Genomic DNA, 15,528 nt, shown 5'->3' on the forward strand with positions numbered 1-15,528 from the left:
AAACTATATTACTAAACAAATTAAAAAAACTATATTACAATCTATCAAAATTTAGAAGAGAAACATTTATTTTTTTTACAAAAAATAATCTCACAACAAACAAAAACACATACTTAAATTGTAATTTCCACCAGGATATCCTTGAAGGGAAGAGATTTTGGTTTGGAGATTGAAAAAAAATCCTTGCTATAGGTGTCTTCCAGACAGTGGATTACAAAAACCTCAGCTCCAATAGTATTATATACTGAACATGGCTTCACTAAATTTTATAATGAATCACAACTTGTTTTCAATGAGTGTAGGTACCACACCGTCCTCATTTTCCAATCTACAAAATTGAATACCTTTCACTGCATCCACATTTAACACATCAAATAAATCAATGGTGGAATCATTTCTCTTCACCAGAGAATACAGAGAAGCTCGTGCTGTGTAACTAATCCTCTTTTCTAGACCACACTATTGTTCAATGTCAGAATGAAATTTATTCTTCCACACTCGATTGTCCACTACAACAAAACGTGGATTACGCATCGAATATAATAATAATTAAAAATAAAATAATGACATAAATAGAACTCAAAAGCTACGACGCGATGATCGAGGAAGCACTAGTATGGCGTAGCAGTTACAAAGTTGGTTCCCTTCAATATATATCGCTCTTTCTGTCTCCACTTCGCTATCGTCAACATCTTCATCTTCTTCTTCGGAACGCGCCATTTTCATCTTCTATAACCGCTCTCAGGTTCCTTCCTTCATACTGTTTCATTCTTCCGCATCGCACTTTCAAACACTAAATTTCTCTTTCCAATGCTACCGTCGATCCTCGTTCTTGCATGTTTAGTCGCTAATTCGAGTTTAGATTGTGGAATTTCGAGTAGCTTTTTACTAAATGTGACGTTATTTACTTTGAATCAAGAGAGAGAGAAATAAGTAACTTGATATTGTATGTTCAGTCGCCAATAGTTGTTTGGATTGTGGAATTTTGAGTATCTTATTACTCAAACCTTTGAATCGAGAGAGAGAGAGAACTAACTTGCTTGTTCTGGCTGATGCTTTTACTCATACCTGATTATTGGTATTTCTGAATTTTGTTGTGAGTCAGTTAAAGTGTTTTCGTGATTATTTACTAATTTTGATTAAATTGGACAACGACTGAGTTTAACACTTGCATAGTTGTGTTGTGACTAGTGCTTTTTTGGTGTGCAGAAGAAAGAGGTTTTGTGAGAAGTTTGTGTCCAAAATGGCTAATTATGAAGGACAGGCAGTTACTAGTGGCAGCGATGTTAGATCAGGGAGTATGATTTTTGAGCCTATTTTGGAAGATGGGGTGTTCCGTTTTGATTGTTCTGTGAATGATCGGGATGCAGCGTATCCCAGTATTTCTTTTGCGAATAGCAGGGATAGAGACACACCTATCTCTACTCAGAAGGTTCCTTCGTATATCCCTACGTTTGAGTGTCTTCTAGAGCAGCAGGTTGTCAAACTTGAGGTCAGTTACTCACTTTATGTGCTCCTGGTATCCGATCTTTTGGTTGTAATCTTAAAAATGTTTGTTATCTTTTAAATTTGAGAGTGCTAGTTTGTTGACTTTTTTTGCTGGCGTAGTAATTTGCTGCTGTCTTTCCCTGGGCTTGGTAAATTGATTGAATTTGTTTCTGAACCAGCTGCCTGTAGGTTCCTCCCTTTATGGAACTGGAGAAGTTAGTGGAGATCTAGAGAGGACGGGCAAAAGAGTAACTCAATCTTATGGAATTTTTCTTTTTAAAAAGATTTACTTATTATCTGCATACTGATCAGTTATATTTCCTTTTCAGGTTTTCACATGGAACACAGATGCATGGGGTTATGGACCTGGAACTACATCTTTGTATCAATCACATCCATGGGTGTTAGCTGTTCTTCCCAATGGTGAGGCACTTGGAATTCTTGCTGACACTACAAGGCGCTGTGAGGTTCTGTAATATGTGTCCCTTTTGTAATTTATAACCTTGTACAGAAGTCTGTGTTCTTATTGTAATAATCTGTTTAATGGTCATTTGTTTTGTTCATAAGCAGATTGATCTGAGGAGAGAATCAACGATACAGATTGTTGCTTCATCCTCACATCCTGTCATTACGTTCGGCCCTTTTGCTTCACCCACTGAAGTCTTGATATCCCTATCAAAAGCAATTGGTAATTTCTAATAAAAAAAATGATAATTAGGTAACTGTGTGGAAATTATGCCTCTTCATCTTTTGTCAAGGGATTCAACACAAAAAGATTTTATGCAATTATGTTTTTTGAAAAACTAAAGTCTTTCATCACTTTTGGAGAGTAGTCCATAGCTATAGAGGAACTCATGAATAGGAGCTAATAAAATTTATGCCTAAAACATAAAGACATTATCAATAATATTAGTATTTTTATGCTTAAATATTTGTAATCTTCAAATTGAGAAAGCTTGGAATATGTGTTTACTATAGTCTTCCTTTAGATCTGCGTAAGTGATACCTATAATTGACGTATAAAGTTCATGAAGAACTTTTTTCAAATTAAAATTTCGTGCATGTATTAGGATGTGAACAATATACTGTACACCACTTTCCAGCTTCAACATTTTATTAAAAAATTCTTTCTTCTCTCTCTCTCCATATATATATATATATTTATATTTCTTTGCCAGGAACTGTGTTTATGCCCCCAAAATGGTCATTAGGCTATCATCAATGCCGTTGGAGTTATTTATCTGACCAGAGAGTTCTGGAGGTACTTGATTTTTCTCAGCAGTGATTTAGTTGCATTCATATATGCAGATAGCTGCAGAATCCGAATATGATGTGTGTTCCATGTTCTGTCTGTTTTTCCTGTAGTCTTTTTGCTTTAACTATCTTTTTGCTTAAGAATAAATGAAATCATTTTAAGTTCTATTTGGTGTATCTGTTTTTTAATATGTAAAAGATATCCGGCGTTTTTGTTTTGGATCATACATGCTTATATGGCAGGATTTGAAGTTTCTTCATTATTGGGCATAGCATTCAAATGCAATAGATATGGTAATCCAGAATCCCTGGGAATATGAAGCGTATAAAAACTGTTTAAACTATTTGTTTGTAATTGAGTAAGAAAATCCGTAATCATTTAAAAAATGTAGACATTACATCATCCAGAGAATCTTTAATAACTTTCAGCTCTCAAGCTAAACACGGTTTTCCAAAAATTTCATGCATACCAGATAAATTAAGGTTATTTGTAGACATTCAAAATAGCTAGGAATTTGGGATATATGCATTGCTATCAACATAGTTCTGTAGACTCTAACTTTAGTTTAGTTGCTCAGAAGCATAGTTTGTCTTAACTTGTTAGTAATTAAAATTAAAATTTGCAGGTTGCAAAAACATTTCGGAAAAAGTGTATACCTTGTGATGTGATATGGATGGATATTGATTACATGGACGGTTTTCGTTGTTTCACCTTTGACAAGGTATGTTTTTTATTCTTAGAAAAAGGACCAATAATCAGTTTACAGTGTTATAGTTTTGGTATTAGATCTTTCTAATTATGAAAATGAATTGATTTAATGTTTAGTACGTGCCACATGTCTCAAAGTGATGTATTTGCATTATTTGTATAATATAAATTTGTTTTATTGGCTTGCATTAGTTGTCCAACCTGTGCTGGTAATTTAAAAAATGCGTAGTCTACTTTTGGATGTACATAATATTTTTTTCAGAAAAGTATGTGATATCTTTCAGGAGCGTTTTCGAGATCCCGCATCTTTAGTGAAAGATCTCCATTATAGTGGTTTTAAAGCTATTTGGATGCTTGATCCAGGAATCAAGCAGGAAGAGGGTTATTTTGTATATGATAGTGGTTCTAAAAATGATGTTTGGGTCCAAAAGGCAGATGGAACTCCTTATGTTGGTAACGTTTTTCTTTTTGACCTGAATATTTCTGTACTTTCTGTGTGCTTGTTCATGATGTTACAAGACCTGCAGTGTTTTTTACATCAATTATGACTGTTCAGACCTTCTTTTCTTTATGTGATGCATTATCCCATATATACATTCTCAGGGGAGGTGTGGCCTGGACCATGTGTATTCCCTGACTATACACAGTCAAAAGTTCGTGCATGGTGGGCAAATTTAGTTAAAGACTTCATTTCCAATGGTGTTGATGGTATATGGAATGATATGAACGAACCAGCTATCTTTAAGGTAATTATAATCCTGTTGGTTTATTTTCTTTGAATAATATGAAACAATATTTGACCCAAATCTTATTATTGTGGCTCTTGATGTGTTCCATTTCCTTACCCATTTCTTTTCTAGGTTGCAACAAAAACAATGCCTGAAAGCAATGTTCATAGAGGAGATGGTGAACTGGGAGGTTGTCAGAATCATTCGTTCTATCATAACGTAATATACTCTTCCCTTTATTAAGATTTTGGAGCACTTGTTTTTCAATTATAAAATTGACAAACCACTTTGATTATAATATTGGACACTGAGTGCATCTTGACTCTAATGTTAGTTTATGACTTAGATCTGTTGAGTGTTTTGGTGCCTTACTTTATAGTTATGAAGCGTTATTAATTATTATAACTGTTCTCTATAGGTGTATGGTCTACTGATGGCAAGATCAACTTATGAAGGCATGAAACTAGCCAATGAAAAGAAGCGGCCTTTTGTTCTTACTAGAGCTGGATTTTCTGGCAGCCAAAGGTATGCTTCAACATGGACTGGAGATAATCTTTCTACCTGGGAGCATCTTCATATGAGTATCTCAATGGTACTTCAGCTGGTAAGATTCTCAGTAGCATGGATGCTGCTTCACCTAATCAACACTGTCATTTGACGTTGTCTTAGCACCATTTACTTCTGCAGTTTCTTGCAAAGCTTAGAATACATGTTTACTCAACCTTACAAAACTTGGTTGTGAGGTTAGGACTTCTCAAACCGTACAAGGACTAACTTGATCATGTTGGTAGACTATATGAGATGAGATCTCGACAAGAAACATTTATGGACACATTGTATATGTCATCTAGCTGGATATTAGTTGTTACAACCACTATCCAATACTTGTTAGTTTAAGTTTTTGAAAAAATTAGTCACCCAAATGACACTTTTAATTGGTGCTATAAGACAGTACCTTTTTAAGACAAAGAATCTGACGGCAAGTGGCAGTCATTTTCTAGATGGTTACATTAGATATCGTCATATACCATTCGTTCCCAGATTTCTTTGAGTTGTGATATTCTTCTATTTTCTTCTTGAGAATGAGATTTTTTTTTAATTCTCTCATTGAGAGCAATTTTTTTCACAACTTTTGAAAATGTGGTTCAGTTCCAGAAGAATTAAGATGTTGTCGGCTTGCTATAATCTAATATTTATTTCAAATTTAAACTTAAAACCTGAATGAAAGGAAATAATATTACCTTTGAAAGAATTACAGGCTGTATAATACATTAATACAGTACTATATGTAGTCAATAATACTACTAAATGCATCGAGATGAAATGTAAGACCATTTATGGGTCTTAAGCTTTAGGAATTACTTGTTCATGACATGCTATTATATTAGACTTGTCTATAACCAACTGGTATAGAGTTCAATCCTTGCTGCCCTGCCCCCATTCTTCTAATAAAAAGTTGGATCTTTAGAAAGATAGGACAACTTGTGAGTTTTAATGCTTAAAGTATGAAAAGGCTTTTTCATGGATGTGTGTTAGAGATATAATTTAAAATCATTCATTAATCTTCACCTAATAGTTTAAGTTCGCGTTATTGTTTGTTAATTTGAATGTTATATTTCCCTTTATAATTTGCTTTCCTTCTGTTCAGGGACTTAGTGGTCAGCCACTTTCAGGTCCTGATATTGGTGGATTTGCTGGAAATGCAACACCTAAACTTTTTGGACGGTGGATGGGTGTGGGTTCCATGTTTCCCTTTTGCCGAGGTCATTCTGAAGCAGCCACCGCTGACCATGAACCCTGGTCTTTTGGGGAAGAGGTTAGGTCATCTTTGTCTGTACAAAATCACCATTCTCTTTCAATTTCCATCTTGTTATGTGCTGCACATTTATGTAAATTGTATGCTGAATTTTTTTATCATTATATATCACATGGAGTAACTTGAAAAAGATCAAATTATGAGGGAAATTTTTTTTGAAATAATATTTTGAGAAGATCAAGAACATATTTTATCTGGGAGATAAAATGCCTTTCTTTGAGTAAGCTACCTCTATTCCAACAAAGTACTTTAATTTTTCTAGATCCTTCAATCTCAAATTATTCCAACAAAGTACTTTAATTTTCCTAGATCCTTCAATCTCAAATTAGGCACCAAGTTTTTCTTTCAAGATCTGTTTTTCATGTTTATCTTCTGCAACAATCATGTTATTCATATAGACCAAGAGTAGAGTAAGTTTCCCTCTATTCCCACTCTGTTGATACCCCATGGAGATCATAACCTAACTGAGTCTACCAAACCAAGCACAGGACGACTGCTTGTGTCCATACAATATTTTCTCAACCTGCCCACTTTATTCCCATCTTCAATAGACCTAAAACCTAGAGGAATTTTCATGAGACTTCTTGCTCTAGATGTCTATGCAAGAAAGCATTTTTTACATCAAATTGTTGCAATTCCCAATCAAAATAAGCTGTCAGTGAGAGAATGATTACCGTATTCATTTTTGCCATTGGAGGGAATGTCTCTTCATAATCAACACCATAAGTTCGAGTGTAATCTTTAACAACTAATCTTTCATTGTAATGATCCAATGAGCCATTAAATTTATACTTTACATTATTAACCCACCTGCATCCTACTGCCTTTTTATCCTGTGGCTAGTCAACAATCTCCCATGTCTAGATCTTTTCTAAGGCACTCATTTTCATTCATGGCTCGAACCCAATTGTCATATTTAAGGTTAAGGGATGAATAAAAAGAAATATTACCAAGTCCATTTATTGGGATATGAGTCCCATTTGCAACAATAATGTGGTTACCAGAAAGAAAACGTATGATGTTAACAGTGGTGAATGGGTGGGAAAGGTTATATAACAGTTTAGGTCATGGGTAAGTTTTTCAACGGAAATAAGGTTATTAGAAAGTTTTGGAACATGAAGGACATATTTAAGGCTGAGGGATAACAAAAGATAGATATTATCACATCCAATTATTAAGATATGGACTCCATTGACTCCATTCAGCATGTAGTGTAAACATTGCTTCTTCAATTGAAGAGGATGAAGGAATCCAACCAGAATTTTCAGAATCTTAAATGTCTGGTTAAACCTTTCTTGAAGGTTGACCTTTTAGTTCTGATAGACGAATGAAAGCTTTCTTCTTTCCATGTAACTTGAAGCAAGTTTACTTGGTGTGACCATATTTCTTACAATGAGAACACCAATGATCCTCCTTGCCTTTTGAGCTAGTTTCATGTTCCTAGGATTTGAAGTTCCAGGTTTGAAAGCCCTTTTAGAGAACATAACAACTCCTTCAATATAGGGCTCATTCATCATGATCATTCGACGAGTCTTTTCACCTTGGATAATGTAGAAGACTTAAAAAAGAGAAGGAAGTCTTTCCTTCCCAAGAATTTGTGCCTTAGCAAGTCATATCTTGGGATAACCTTAATTTTCAAATTTGGGACAATGATGACTCTTGGATTATTTACATTGCTATGGGATCCATTTTGTGAAGTTGAGTTAGGCTTAAAGTCTAGTTTCATAAGATGGTTTCAGAGCATATTAATGACCTATTCTAGCAAGGTTTGTTGGGCCTATGGTTGCACTCACTATCAGGACCCCCTCCATTCCCATACTTGATATCTTTAGTGTGAGGGGTTGTGTTGGAAATTCTACATCGACTAAATATATGACCAAATTATAATATATAACTAGGTGCAAAACTTATCTTTTAAGACAATTTTGTAAAATTGAGTTAGATTTGGAATCGACTTTCATAATAGAGTAAAATTATAAAGTTTGTATTTTGAGTTTGATTGTTTGCTTAGTACCAACTTAACAATTTTGAGTTAGAAGAAATACATAACCTTACATATTTCATTTCACGCCTTAAGTTCTTGTGGTATACATTTGTTATTAACTTATTCTTTGTTTACTTCTAAAATAATTTTGTGGCTATTTTTCCCATTCAATGGAACTTGATACAATTGGACACGGGCTTACACACACATATTAATTCATTTAAGATATCTAGGACTGAGGGCATAAGTAAGTACGACACTCAATAGCATGTATTCTTTTTTTAGAGCTTGTAGTCTAGTACTGGCTTAAACAGGATTTTATTTGGTGATTTGTTATTAATATTTGCTAGCACCTTTTGACTATATTTTGTGAGATTAGTGTATTTCTTTATTACAAACAACATTAATTACTTTTTATGCAATCCTAGCACTGTCTGATAAAGGCTAAGAAGACATTTGTGTGATGAACGATAGGATGGGACAATATGCAGGCATTCTAATTCTCACATAATGAAATGGTGCTTTCTGCATGTCTAACTTCAGATCTAACTTTTAGTGTGAAGAAGTTTGCCGATTGGCATTGAAAAGGCGCTACCGTCTGATCCCACTTATCTACACGCTTTTTTATTTTGCTCACACAAGGGGCACTCCAGTGGCAACTCCTATTTTCTTTGCCGGTGGGTTCATGTTCTGTTTACTCGTTTTAGTGTCTTTGGTTCATGATATATGAGCTTACTTTGTATACATCATGATTTTTACATATTTATTTCTTGATTTTGCTTTTGCAGATCCAAAAGATCCTAGCCTGAGGAAACTTGAAAATTCGTTTTTGCTTGGTCCAGTCTTAGTGTATGCAAGGTTCTTCTACTTCATAACTTTATCAGTAACCTAGATAAAACTGCTATATTTTTAAGAGATAACTGTACAGTAAATATGCTGGTTTTTCTGATGCTTTTTTTTTTTTCACGCTGACTGTAAATTAGGTATAGGCTTTAGTCATCAAGAAAGGTTGCATGATAAAAAATGGTACATTTTTAAGTTAGATCTGATCATGGTAAATCCCCTGTTTTAATAATCAGAAAACATTAAATTTATTAACAATATGAATGGTACTATTTGTACAAGAGAAACATAAATGATTGTATTACTGCCATCTGCTCATTTTGCTTTTATGTGTGCATTTCTTTGAATTTCAGTTGATTCCTCTTTCCACCTTTATCTGACCTAGTCCACTTTTTTTTTATTAAAAATGTGTAATGTTTCATTCATTCATTAACAACCCATATTTGTAATTATTTGTGGTCTTAGGATCTATGCTCCTTTTCAGGGTCGCAGCTCTCATGTTTATTTACACTTGAAGTTTTACATAAAGCTGTATAACACGTTACTGTACAATTTTGTACTGCTTTAACATGTTATTTGTATATTGATCAGCACCTTACAAAAAGAAGGGTTGGATAAGATGGAGATTACTTTGCCTAAGGGAATATGGTTGAGTTTTGATTTCAGTGATGCACATCCAGTAAATGATTTTTCTGCTCTTTCGGTTTGCATTTTATTTTAATATTTTTTTTCTCCAAAAAATTTCAATTTTTCTTGTTTTGTCTGGGCATGTCAGGATTTGCCAGCTTTATACTTAAAAGGTGGCTCAATTATTCCTGTGGGCCTCCCTCTTCAGCATGTTGGAGAAGCTAATCCGTCTGATGACTTGACCCTTCTTGTGGCCTTAGATGAACATGGTGAGTCAATGCATTCAAACGTCCTTGGCATGCTTGTTGAGGTCTGTATTCTTCATATTAGCATCTTGCTCTTAAATGCCGTATGAATATGATAATTTGCAGGGTGTTGTATGGAATTACAGAGCTTATTTGAGCTTGTGAAAGTAGTTTATGATTCTAATAAGTTCTTAGCTTCTTTCGTGGTACAACTTTACAAGAACTTATTTAACAAGTGTTTACAGTTTTTACCCAAATGCACCCTTAATCATTGACAGGGAAAGCTGAAGGTGTTCTGTTTGAGGATGATGGTGATGGATACGAATTCACAAAAGGAAATTATTTATTAACACACTATGTGGCTGAACTTAAATCATCGGTAGTTACTGTGAGGGTACACAAAACTGAAGGATCATGGGAAAGACCCAAACGCCGCCTGCATATTCAATTATTACTGGGTGGGTGTGCAATGGTATGTATTTTTCTGAGATGAAACTATGAAGAGTTTGAAACCTGTTTCAAAGAAACTGTAAAAGACTGTATCTTTTACCTTGTTCTTTGATTTGAATATTTATGAAGTTGTGTTATAAACAGCTTGATACATGGGGAAGTGATGGAGAAGTTCTGCAACTAATCTTGCCTGCAGAAGATGAGGTGTTGAAGCTAGTATCTACTAGTGAGAAGCATTACAAGGACCGTTTGGGTATGTGCTTGTTCAAATATCCTTAGCTGCTTTATGAATATTAATTTTAATTTATAGGTTAAATTATACTTTTAGTCTTTTATATTGTTTTTTATGTTCAGTTTGGTTCTTTATCTTTTATTCTTTTTCTCTTAAAAGTTCTATTTGGTTCTTTTTCTCTTGAAAGTTCTCGAAGTGCCACCTGACCATCTCAAACATTGTAATTACAATAACAACATTGATATGATAATGCAAGTGTATAATATACGTCCAAAACTGATTAGGGGAGGTGTTTTGTATTCTGATTGCATATCAAGGACATAATGTATCATACGCATCTTTTGTGTACGGGTTGGAGCATCCCCATATGTCCAATTAATTTATTTATTTTTGACCGATAAAAAAAGAAATACTTCCAAACAACAAAGATGAAGTAAAAGATGGTTTATGTTTCCATCTGGATCTGTTCCTTGGAACAAGGTTTTGATGGAAATTGTTGCAGTTCTTCTGCAAATCACTTCATAGAGATTATGTCTCTGCTCCCTTGCCAGCTTCGGATTGCATTGCAGCAAGTCAAGTTGGATGCTAACAACTTGGTCACAACTTGTCTTCCTAATGTTCCCATCTCTATAGTCATTGATCTGGATCTTATCCTTTGTTGAGGCAACTAATTGTTTTTATAGCAGTGCACCGGTCTAAAGCAATTTATGGTGTTTTAAAACCGATAGAAAATTGTTCATACTTGTTAAAAACTAAAATAACTATTGACGGTTTTAAACCAACAAAAAATGGCAACCTTGATTCTTTTACATCTAGATGTGTCAGAAAGAACTGAACTGAATCATTTTAAAAGATAGAAGATTAAATTGAACTTTACAAAAGATAAAAGATCAAACTGAATATTAAAAATAAGATAAAAGACTACAAGTTGAATTTAGCCTAATTTATGTGACAATATCTATGCTTGTGTTGTACCAGTTCTTTTTTTTACCATTATTTTCTCTGCTGATGCTACATTTTATTCTTTAGTGTACTGCTTTTAAGATCTAATATATTTCTTTGCGTTTTAAGATAATTTTTTGGTTTGTATATTCTCCTTACTATTTCCGCGGTTTAGTTTGGATGTATTTTTATCTACTGTATGGTTACTTTTCCCTCTGTTGTTATTTGTCTCAATTTAGTCTTTTGTATGGATTTTTAGTTCTTTCGCCCTGTTCGTGAGTAGAGCTGAGGCTGATCGATTGTTTATCCTTCAAATTATGTTGCATTTTACATTTTTTCAAAATTGCATTCAAGGGTCCCATAAATGCCAATTGTATATCAAGGTGTGCTACTTTCTGCTATTTTTTATTTGGCAGAAAATGCAACTGCAATCCCTGATATAGAAGAGGTTTCTGGAACCAAGGGAACAGTGCTTTCAAAAACTCCCATTGAACTGAAAAATGGTGAATGGGATCTTAAAGTTGTTCCCTGGATTGGGGGTAGAATCATCTCCATGACACACATTCCCTCTGGTACGTTGATCATCATTTGCAATATATTTATTTTGTTTTTTGAATGATAGGGAACGTACAAGTTGCTTGTATTTTTTCTCCATGTGGAACAATAATGTATATTGTTTATAATATGCACTATAATGTTCATGATAATAAACAATCTGCTTTCAGGAACACAATGGCTCCATAGCAGGATTGAGATCCATGGTTACGAGGAGTATAGTGGTACGGAGTATCGTTCTGCTGGGTGTTCTGAGGAGTATTCTGTCATTAAGTAAGCTTCCTATGTATTTCATTTTCATGATTTCATCAAGGAAAATTTATCGTCAAGGAGTCATTGAAGGAGAATTTGATCCCTATATATACATTTTTAGTATGGTATTTATTCTTGTCCCACCCCCTTTTCATTTTCGTATTTAACAAGTGTTTTGTGGCAATCTTTTTTTCAGTCGAGAACCTGGGCTGGTGGTGTTAGAGGGTGATATTGGTGGAGGATTGGTTCTTCGACGTCATATCTATGTTCCAAAGAATGTTCCCAATATCATCCAGATAGACTCTAGTATAATAGCCCGTAGTGTTGGAGCTGGTTCTGGAGGGTTCTCAAGGTTATATCTGAAGCCTCCTCTCTTGTTTCCTTACAATGTTACCATTATATCTCTTTTATAATTGTATATAAACATATATTTTGACAATTTTTATGTATCCAAACAATTTACTCTTTCAAAAGTACGTTTGGATGAATATCTCCCAAGATATCATTCTTTCAAATTTTCATGATCTAACTGTCCTAAAAGCTTGGGCAGCTCTTAGGCGAAGTGTGGATAATGTATAGGCATACTTGTGCTGTAATTGAACTTTTTATATTAGAAAAATGAGGCTAACAAGGATTGAACTCTTTCCGCTGGTGTCATAGAGGTTATGATCTCATGTCATGAACCTACTAAAAGCTTGAGTTCTTAGGTGAAGACATGAGAATGGTTTTATATTATATTTCTAACTGAAAATATGTTTCACAATTGATTAACATTCATCATTAATCTGAAGTCAAACATTCACATAGTTTGATAAAGTAAACCAAAAAGCAGTATTTGCGTTGTGTGATTGTTATGGTGTTTTTTCACTATATTGTGCATGAGGATTCAAGTGGAAAGTTTAGATGTTAACGACAATATGTCCTTCTTGTCTGTCATTTTCTATGCTGTAAATGTTTCTGTCAGTTGTTTCAAATGCTATAATTTCTATTCTGCTTCCTTGTATTTTCTGTAGGTTGGTTTGCTTAAGAGTTCACCCAACGTTCGTTCTTTTGCATCCGTCAGAATCTTTTGTTTCATTTACTTCAATGGATGGATCGGTGCATGAAGTCTTTCCAGATGATGGGGAGCAATTCTTTGAAGGAAACCTCCTTCCTAATGGTAATATGGCCATTTCATCTTTTAACTAACTCGTTACTACACATATGGAATGTAGGAACTTCTACTGGGATGAAACCATAAATAAAATAATAAAAATTTATTCACCTCAACAAACCATATACTTTTAAATTCAAAATATTTAATTTTTAAAAATCAAATTATAAAAATGAAGAGAAACTGACATGCTGGCTTGTGTGTTAACCTTTAAACATGAAACCGAGTCTGAAATTTTAGTCTTTATAATTTTGGTTGTCTCCATACTTGAAATAGTTGGTTGAGTGCCTATATTTGCAAAATTACTAAGAATTAGTCATGGTGTTTTCAAATCTACTAAGAATTTGTCCTGGTGTAAGGACCGTAGGATAGGACCAAAACCCAAACGTAGGCATGGCAGCGTGGACCAATTCTTTGTGGTTTCGAAATCATAGGAATTCAACCAGACTTTTAAAGAATAGCAGGACGAAAACCAAAATTTGAAAAAATAACAGGAGTGTTTTGAAACCGACTTCTATTGTTTTGTTTTTTAATTAATAATATTCTTGTTAATTTTTTCATCTTTAAGTATAGAATGTGTCAGCCTTTGGACTGGTTTATTTCTGAAGATGTTTATTTTATTCAGAATCAGAATTATCTTGAACATATTATTCCATACGAAGCCTACCTTGGACAAACCAATAAGCAATTGGTGACATGCCTGTTCTTGCAAGTGTCATCTTTTCCTACTCGCCCCAATCGAAGGGGAAAAATCCAACATACATTTTGAAAAACAATGTTTAGTATAGGTGGCCCGTCTAGGAATTGAAGTTTCGCTATGTATTTTCATATTGTAGTTTATTTTCAAGTCAATCTTCTGAATATGGACAGCAGGTTGGTGTTCCCTGTAAAACTTGAATTGTAACTTTCTTTCAGGTGAGTGGAGGCTCATTGATAAATGTCTTGGCTTGGCACTGGTGAACCGATTTAATGTTACTGAGGTATTCAAATGTCTCGTTCACTGGGATAGTGGCACTGTCAACCTGGAGCTTTGGTCTGAGAGTAGGCCTGTTTCAGACCAATCCCCTCTTCGAATTTCCCATCAATACGAGGTTTTAAGAATTCCATAATAACTAGGTATCTGGAATGTTCGTAACGCTGAGTACTGCTGCAACAATATATGCATTTTAATTTGTGTGCTCTTTCCTTCTTCCTGTTAACCGGAATGTCTGTTATGTGTGGTCTAGGTTTTATAAATGATGCATAACAGATATCTGTACTTTGAAACCCTTTAGGATCATACTGTTGGGTATTGCATTCTGCAACCAAAACTTTCAAGCTCCACCCCTATAAAATTTGAAATTTCAAACCTACCCTTCTAGAAATAAATTAGGTCGTTGTAGTTTCAGTTTTGGATAGTAAATCCAGTGACCTTTTCTGGATTGACATCTGGAATACAATGTATATTTTAAAATAAAATTTTGTATTTTGTAATGTATGTTCTGAAATACAAAATAAAAAATATATTTCGTACTGCACATTCTAAGATATTTCTGAAAAATAATTCTGAATTACAAATTTTGAAAGGTATTTGTGGATTTAAAAAATACATTCTATTCTATTCTTGGATCCGAAATGCATTTTTTCAGGAATAGTTTTACCATTTCACACCATATAGGAGTACACATTTGAAAACATGGGTGCAAAATGCAACTTTCCGTATTGTGTTTTTTTTATAAAAAGAAAATTAACAGCCCCAATTTCATGTTCCTAGATACTTCCAAGAAAAAATAAAAAATGAGATGATAATATAAATACTATATCTTATTTTGATAAAAAAAAATTGTAATCAAATAATAATATGTAAAAAATTTATTTTTTGTTTTCATAAAATTAAATTATTTTATTTATTTAGAGAAGAGAGGGAACGTCACATGTAGCGAGTTGCCATGGGGGCATGAAAGTTTGCATGGTGCAACTTCCATTCATATTTTCCACTAAACCATCACTTGTAGCGAAACTAAAAATTCCTCATTACAGTTGAATCTATCTAGGTTTAAATTAGAAATTTAGATAATGATATTCTCGTAAATGAATAATGGTTTGGGAAAGATGGAAAAGAATTGTACCGTGTAAAAGATACCTGGCATCTTAGCTTGTCTACTACATACCTGCCATTTTCATCTTGGTGCCATATTTATGATGATTTCTAAGACAGTAAGAAGCAGACTTCAACCTCGATTCTTTATGACCAAGAAGGCGAAACCCAAG

The 15,528-nt window shown here is 34.0% G+C and overlaps 1 protein-coding gene across 5 annotated transcripts; it reads left to right on the top strand.

Annotated features, from left to right (window-relative positions):
* The first annotated feature begins 143 nt into the window (after positions 1 to 143).
* HGL1 (heteroglycan glucosidase 1) lies at positions 144 to 14,795 on the top strand. 5 transcript variants are annotated; one of them, XR_016518577.1, is made up of 23 exons: positions 144 to 745; positions 1,210 to 1,492; positions 1,668 to 1,736; positions 1,818 to 1,955; positions 2,059 to 2,176; positions 2,667 to 2,749; positions 3,369 to 3,464; positions 3,736 to 3,904; positions 4,055 to 4,197; positions 4,312 to 4,398; positions 4,598 to 4,783; positions 5,828 to 5,995; positions 8,536 to 8,656; positions 8,768 to 8,837; positions 9,414 to 9,501; positions 9,598 to 9,759; positions 9,973 to 10,166; positions 10,289 to 10,397; positions 11,735 to 11,890; positions 12,044 to 12,146; positions 12,322 to 12,477; positions 13,139 to 13,284; positions 14,194 to 14,795. XR_016518577.1 is itself a non-coding variant. In XM_068612737.2 (23 exons), exons 1-23 carry the CDS (start codon positions 597 to 599, stop codon positions 14,385 to 14,387), a joined length of 3,147 nt encoding a protein of 1,048 aa, XP_068468838.1. In that variant the 5' UTR covers positions 144 to 596; the 3' UTR covers positions 14,388 to 14,795. The 5 variants fall into 5 exon arrangements, 2 of the variants coding, with proteins under 2 accessions (XP_068468838.1, XP_090154576.1); XM_068612737.2 differs by having other exon boundaries at positions 9,598 to 9,718; XR_016518578.1 differs by lacking the exon at positions 9,414 to 9,501 and having other exon boundaries at positions 9,598 to 9,718.
* The last annotated feature ends 733 nt before the right edge of the window (positions 14,796 to 15,528 follow it).

The sequence above is a fragment of the Phaseolus vulgaris genome, chromosome 2 (genome assembly GCF_051622355.1).
Source record: "Phaseolus vulgaris cultivar YP4 chromosome 2, ASM5162235v1, whole genome shotgun sequence".
Taxonomy (NCBI): domain Eukaryota; kingdom Viridiplantae; phylum Streptophyta; class Magnoliopsida; order Fabales; family Fabaceae; genus Phaseolus; species Phaseolus vulgaris.